This window comes from Solenopsis invicta, chromosome 2 (assembly GCF_016802725.1).
Source record: "Solenopsis invicta isolate M01_SB chromosome 2, UNIL_Sinv_3.0, whole genome shotgun sequence".
NCBI classification, from domain to species: domain Eukaryota; kingdom Metazoa; phylum Arthropoda; class Insecta; order Hymenoptera; family Formicidae; genus Solenopsis; species Solenopsis invicta.
In genome coordinates this window covers 25648353-25656423 of record NC_052665.1, presented here as the reverse complement: position 1 = coordinate 25656423, position 8071 = coordinate 25648353, and the positions used below count along the sequence as shown (strand labels likewise).

Sequence of the window (8071 nt, the reverse complement as noted above, 5' to 3'; positions counted from 1 at the left end):
CTGGTCATAATATTTTTTTCTAAAATGACTTCCTTGATGTCTTAATTTTTTTATGATTTTGTTTTATCTGGGACATTTTTTTAAATAGTAAACAATACTTTTAAAAATGTTTTTAAAATATTTCAAAAATATTTATAAAAATATTGTTTGTTATTTGGGTTACTGCCTTTATGCAATATATGTATATCAGTTTGATTCGCGTTTTTATACATATATAACGGTCCACCAATTTTATGATCGAACGCACGTTTGTCTCTCGGATATAAAGAACAACATTCTCATTGCTATATAGCTCGTAAAATATCGTCACACTTCAGCATTGAGAACGAACTCACGTACACGGATATCTACATACAAATTTCTTTATCTTTTTTCTTTTTAATTTATATTTTATATTTTGGCTTTTATATTAATTGTCATGATTAGACAGGTACTACTATACGTCGCACCATAAAGGCATGATCTTCATTCGTTAATCTGCAAAATCTCATTTAACGCCTATCGATCTATTTAAGTAGTACATATTTCAGTAAACACTAATTAATAGTAATATAACATCAATATTATAATTTCATATTCAATAACACAAATGTAATGTAACATAAGTACAACTGTTACATTGTTGAGTGTAGATTTATAACATTAATGTTATCTTATTGTTTGTGTTTATTGAGTATCTGTATCGTGACGTCCGCGGAAATTAAACGGACAGATACGCGTTACTCGAGATGCAGATTTCCAAAAATCCTAGCACATAGATTCGTGCATGATGATAAAAGCCTTTCTAATCGATTCGGCCATACATAGGGACGATGTTTTTCTCTATCCAGAAATCACAATTCGGATAGCCCTGCGCGAGCAGTGTATCTTGACCAACGAGTAATACTCGCTTTGCGCCTGACTGATCAACCTGCGCGACCTCGCCATGCCATACGTAATGGTTAAACAGCTGTTGCATAGCAGACACGTGTCTCTTTTCCTCAGGCGTGACGGCAGCATAGGTTCCCAGAATGGCAGCGGCATCACTGTCGGGATCGGCCAGGTACTGTCGACGTGGTTGGGTGGCTACGTAAAACGGTATGTTGGTTCTCATTCTGGCGAGGGTCAGTAATGGACAAATTACGCGGATGTCGGAGATCATTGTGACCAATCCCTTCAACGTATTGTTATAGCGCCTGGAAAATAATGAGCACAATATGTAATCACATTTAGCATATAACAACAGCAATATTACATTGACAAAAAGAACATCACAGATTGTTCTCTCGGATTTCGCCAAGCTTAATATATACAGGGTGTCTGATAATTAATAATAAAACTCTTGCATATAGGTAGAATGGGCAAAACTGACAAGGAAACATTCCTAAGTGTAAATTTTTGATTTTAAACTTTGTACAGGATAAAGTCGCCTATTATGAGATAGGCTCCTAATATGAAATAGCGAGGTTTCTGTTGAACTAATAAGCGCATATGATTGATTCCATCATGAACGTATTACTCTTGGAGTGAAACCTATTTAGTAAAAAATTTATTATTAGATTATGTGTACAGTCGTTAAGAAAAAACATTTATGAAATTGGATACTGTCGAGGTATTTTTTTAAAGTGAGTCTTTAAACATTGTTTATTATATAATAAATAAATATTTGGTAATAAATTCTGTAACAATGATAATGTAAAGTTGCATTAAGGATAGGAAATATAGGAAAATATGAGAGGCAATGATTTGTTTAATTATAAAGATTTGGTGATTGTGAAACAGTAAGGCATGAAAGTCGTAATACGAGAAATAGTCTTATTCTTAATTTTCTTATTGTTTAATATGAAAAACTCAAAGTACTTCTAATATGAGATATAATCTACACTCGCGCTGCGTATAGATTGTATCTCATATTAAGAGTACTCTAGCGTACGCGCGGAGACGTAAAATAATAATCATGACTTGAAGGTATTTATTTAACATTTATATCATAATTTCATTGTTTTTTTTGCCGCTTTAACGTACTCGTGCACTATTGAGATTTTAACTATGACCGCCTCTATAAGGAGCCCTATAACCATTTGTGCAACTGCAAAGGTGGCAACAGATTTTGGTCCGCATATGATCCGCATACATTGTTATATCCGATACTATTAGCAGATTTCTACCAAAGGCTCTAGCCGAATAAGAAGGGTCGAATTCCGCCTCAATGGATTTGTATCAAATTTAACCCATCCTTTTGTCATTAAAAGAAACTAAGTTTCCTAAGTTTTCAAGTCCCGGGTTTTTTCTTATCGTCCATAATCTTAAAAAAAGTTTTTAGTAAATAATTTTTTTCTCTGCGAGTTTTTAATGAATCAATTTGAAATTTTAACTGCTATTAGATATGATTCAGATATATAATAACAAATTTTAGTTTTCCATTTTGACAGAAAATTCTAATTTTATAAGCCAAAAAAGAATTTAAAATTGTAATATCTTGATTCTCACAAGACTTGCTGCCTCTATATTTTAATAGAGTTGCATTTTCATAAAAACTACCACCTTGATTTTTTTACAATTTTTGTTCCATAAGAACACCTTTAAATACTCCAAAAACCGCTTTTTTTACCTTTTTTGGCTACTCTTCATGATTACTTTTGCTTGTAAAGACAATTACGTCACTGCATCTGATAAATATTCTATTCTCCAATGGAACAGAGATCACCATCAAGCATCATTAACAAATATCTTAAAGATCACGTTTCTGATTTAAAACATATCATGTTTTTGCTTGTTTTTGTCATTTTCGTGTATTTAATAAAACGCAATTTTTTAATCTATGTCCGGATAGATTCGTTACTTCTTATAAGAAAATATAGTATATCTAAATTAAACAACTGGATATCTATGATTTGCGAAATAATTAAGTCTATAATACAAACATATTTGTACTAAATATTGTTTTTATAATTGAGTATTACAGTAATAATAATGTACAGAGCAATAAAGTATCTAATATGTTTAATGAACTTCTCATTGTGGTACAGAAGACCCTTATAAAAAAGTATCACTGCCGAAAAAATTATGGTAAAGTCGGTATTTACGCCGCGGGAGGATTTACAGCGCATATGTCAGAAAAAATAAAAGGAATAAAGATAGTTTGATCACAACCACTTTGTTATGTGCCTTTATGGACTATTAGTTTTGTGTTGTAATAACAGTTTTTTGTTTATTGTTAATATTAACGAAAATATCGTCACTTGAATTGATTTTTTCATGTAGAAGTAGCGCGATCGTGTATTACTATCTATGTAAAATGATTACTGTAGGCAATATAAAAGGCATAATGATTATTTCATGGTATGTAAATGTAGAGCGATGGTAAAGGATGGAACAAGCAAGATACAAGTGCATAGCTCTTGTATTTTTTATTTAGTTTAATATCTTGTATATTCCACTTGTTTAAGAGATACAGTCTTTTCAGCGAACAGGATTTATGCCGTAATACAGACGCTGCGTGATTGGGAAGCAGCACTTGCCCCTATATTGAGAATACAATGTGCACTCTGTTGATGTCTGTACATATTAATTTCTTCAATATTGCATTATTATTACTTTGTATACATATTTACTGTTCTTATTCCCTAATAAACTTTGTGAACACATTTTGTAAGTTATTATATTATTTCATATCATATTTATAAATGTTCTTTGTAAATTATCGATGCGCCGTATATCTTACACATGAGTACCCTAATAGCACAAGATGTCCTCGGGATGATCCTGAATTCGTCCTGAATGTCCCAGACAATAATGGGACGGACTTAGGATATTATACTAGAATGAAAATTTCAGGACTTCCCGAGGAATGTTAAATAAACTAAAGGAATTCTATATACAGCCTACATTATACTCACTGGACATAATTTTAAGTTATCCACACAGCACACTGTATTCAAAGGACGTCCTTGGGACGTCTAAGTTCTAAGTCGATCCTAAGGACGTCCTAAGGATCGTCTCTCTGTGTCATATGGCACAAACTAGGAAAGCTAAGGGAAAATAGAAAAATTCACGGTTATAATACTTTTCCACATTCCTACATTATCAAATAACTAACTCCTTTAATGTTAAAACTTTTATTTAATAAAAATTTGAATTTGAGCAAAGAAATTTGAGATTAAGAATTTCGCTTCAAACAAAAAAGATCGAGATTGCCTATGGAGGATTAATCCAGAATATATATAATATGTAAGTATGTATATAAAGAATTTAAGAAGGGTTTATTATAAATCATACTTAAACATATAAAATTATTCTAATAAAAGAAAAAACGTTTGTATTGTATCAGAAAATTAAGTATATGTGGGATTTGTTTTTTATTGCTGCATTGGACTGCACTAGATTTTTCTTTTTGCTTTCATCAAATTTCAAACATATATCTAAATATTACTTTTAACGCAGAATGTGCACTACTTCAGCAATAAAAAACAGGCCTATAATACATATGACAGTTACTCTGAATCATAAAGATCAACTTAAAGTTATATATTGTTTTTAAATAATTAATCACATATTTAATTCCTTATAAAATAAATAAATATAAAATAGAATATAAAAATAAAATAGAAAAAATTTTTTTACATATAATAATTAAATGTTAATTTCACAATTTCAAACATATAAAGATTAGAGCCGCTGCTCATGTATCATCAAAAATTGGCTGCGTTTAGCGGAAAATACAGCTTTGCAATTGTTGTAAAATTCTTTAATATAAATGGTTATACATTCAGATAGGAAAAGTAAGGGCAAATATTAATTGTATCAAAGAATTTTACAACGGTATCAATAAACAAATAGATCTTTGAATGAAGAGACCTCAATCTACATCCCAATGAGCAGACAATATTTTTTAAATGTTTTATAATGTTTTTTTTTAATAAAAATTTTTTCATACTTAATTTAATTATTGTATTATATTGACATATTTTCTAGTTGCATTTTTAAACAAATAATAATAGAAAAGTTATTCTAGATGCTAATCCGCATTTGTAAAAATTAGTAGAAAAACTATAATTTTATTTGTATTTATATAAATAATATGGTTTAATTATACATAGTTCATCTTTTCGATAATATATATTTACTTAATCTATCAGTTATATACACATATTATCATAAACTGTTCACAGATCATCACAAGGGATCCAGTTCGCAGCGATCACGGAGGTCAAGCAACGCCCACACAACACATGGACGTCCCCGGACGTCCGATACATGTTCACAAAAGTTCTTGTAATGTTCCAGTATCTCGTACGTCCATAGGACGTTCTAAGGACGTCCAAAGGACATCCTAGTTTATCATAGCTGCAGTATGACGTTTGTAGGACGTCCGCAGGACAAATTTGGGATGATTCGTAATATTTAACATATTATGTATATTAAACATGTTCCCGACATATACAGGGTGCGAGAAAAGTTCCGGGACGGCGAAATATCTCGAAAACTAAGCATTTTAGGAAAAAGTGTTTCAGACAAAAGTTGTAGGGTTTAAAAAGATCTATTTACTGATCTTATCAGTTTGACCTTGGATGGCGTCGCCAAGGTCAGATCGAAATTACATTAACTTTTTTAAATGGAACACCTAACTTTTTATTGCATATTCTTGTAGCTTATCTCGAGACCTTTCCAAAACATTACAAGAAAGTTTATTTTCGTTGAGTACTTTCCGAGTTGTGAGGCTTGAAAGCTACAGTGTACTGTAGTGTGGGTCCAGCCAGTTAAGGCAAGTGTGGCGTGTGTCCGGCCAGTTAAGGCAAGTGTGGCGTGTGTCCGGCCAGTTAAGGCAAGTGTGGCGTGTGTCCGGCCAGTTAAGGCAAGAGTGGCTGGACCCACACTACAGTACACTGTAGCTTTCAAGCCTCACAACTCGGAAAGTACTCAACGAAAATAAACTTTCTTGTAATGTTTTGGAAAGGTCTCGAGATAAGCTACAAGAATATGCAATAAAAAGTTAGGTGTTCCATTTAAAAAAGTTAATGTAATTTCGATCTGACCTTGGCGACGCCATCCAAGGTCAAACTGATAAGATCAGTAAATAGATCTTTTTAAACCCTACAACAGAAACACTTTTTCCTAAAATGCTTAGTTTTCGAGATATTTCGCCGTCCCGGAACTTTTCTCGCACCCTGTATAATAAATATGCATTCGAAAATTGCGAGCGTTGTTCTTTATATTAAATAAGACATGTTCTAAGGACGTCCATTAAATGTCCAAAAGATATCAGTGGTACGTTCCGAAAAGGTCCGCTATATACATATATGTCAACAAAGTTGAGTATTTTCATTATTATCATCATTAGCATTATTAGTATAACGCAAGAATTTTATAAATTATAAAATTATAAAGATAATTTTTTGTGTTAAAAAATATTTAACAAAAGATATTTAACCATATATAAACATAAACTTTAAATTTTGATAATATGATAAGCTTTAATATATAGTATATAGCTTTTTAATAAAATATATTATTCGTTAATATTTAATATTTTATTATATACAATATTTAAATTATATCATATTTAATACATATGTATAATATTATAACGATTAATTTAATAAGCTATTTAATGGCCATTTTATTTGTGAGGAAAATTCTACTTAAAATATAAATAAATAATAACGTATATTAAATCCAGTAAAATTTTTCTCGGAAAAAACATTTTGGAACGTAAACTTAAAATATAAAGAAAGTAATTATATATCTAACAGCAAGGTATATATATTTGATTTACAGAATCATATCTGTTTACATGATTCTGTGAATCAAATACATGTATACATTAAAATTCGATTTAATTATAATTTATGAAATCCTGTAATTTCGGATTGAAATGGATTTAACAAGTAAGTGCTGGCACCACCGCTAGGCGGCCACGCCGCGGGAGATCTTTTCGTGAATCGAATGCGGCCACAGGCGTTATATTTGCACGCCATCGCGGCCAACTCCCCAGCTCATAACTTCAGTGAGATTTTTAGAAGCTGCTTGTTGTAACCTTGAGACGAATACTCGCTCTCATTCTTTTCAAATGTGACGTGTGTGTGAAACGCTGTCCCACATAAATTTTTATAATTTTTACATGTAAATAACAATTTGTATTGTTGTTTAATCTTGTACAAAATTAAATATTTAATTCAAATTTAATCTTTTTTTAATCTTTTTTGACGAAAAAGATACAAGAAATAATTTTTTGTAAATTTATTACGTTTTACATTAATGTATTCTGTTTAAATAAATCTATGTGGGTTTCGATTTTATTTTCAATCTGTCTTAACACTGTATTTTTGATGCAAAAATCCCAATCGATTCGGATTACTTTTTTTTTTTAAATCGGTTTTAATCGCACATTTTCGGCAGAGTTAATACTACTTTTACTAACAAATATCGTTTTTTACTAAATAAAGTCCTAACCGCGCAATATAAAAAAATGTCCAAACAATGTCTATAAAAGTCCTTTTTATGTTCTGCCGAGACGTTTTAATGACGTCCATTTGGCGTCCGAAGGCGGTACATTGTACATCCGAAAGACGTCTCCTAGACGTTTACAAAACACAATTGGTATGTCACTGGACGTCAAAGATATGTCGGACCGCAACGTCCATTAGACGTCTAAAAAACGTCCTTGTGTTGCGTGGGCGTTCATCGGAGTCGCGACTTGAATGAGTGACCGTTTGGAAATTTCCGAGAAAAAATTCCCAATTTTTTTTTGCGAAAAATGTTTTTTTAAAATGTTATTAAAATATTGTTTTGCTCATTGAAATTTTGTAGTGTGACAATATAATATATTAGGAGTACAAATTGAAAACCTCCGTTTTCCAGTAGATGGCGCCAGCGGTAAATGCTGGCGCCAAACGTTAGATCAAAAATTTTAAATGTAAGGTTGGGCATCTGGCAACAATTCCTTATCATTGCAGTTGTGAATTTTTATCGGCGTTATATATTTTTTTGTGATCGAAAATGCCGAAATTTGTGCCCTATAAGCGTCATTTGCGGAAAGTTTTGCTTTTTGCCTTGAATTCGAAAAAATCTGCGGCTGAGGCGCGTCGAATGA

At 31.5% G+C, this 8071-nt stretch overlaps 1 protein-coding gene across 2 annotated transcripts in view; it reads right to left on the bottom strand.

Moving 5' to 3' along the window:
* Positions 1-393: 393 nt before the first annotated feature.
* LOC105203209 (neurotactin) overlaps positions 394-8071 on the bottom strand; it is a 101551-nt gene continuing 93873 nt past the window's right edge. For both annotated transcript variants that reach the window (XM_039457522.1, XM_039457517.1), the window contains exon 7: positions 394-1175. In XM_039457522.1, the coding sequence (XP_039313456.1) occupies positions 785-1175 (391 nt within the window). In that variant the 3' untranslated portion in view covers positions 394-784. The remainder of the gene's footprint in view (positions 1176-8071) is intronic.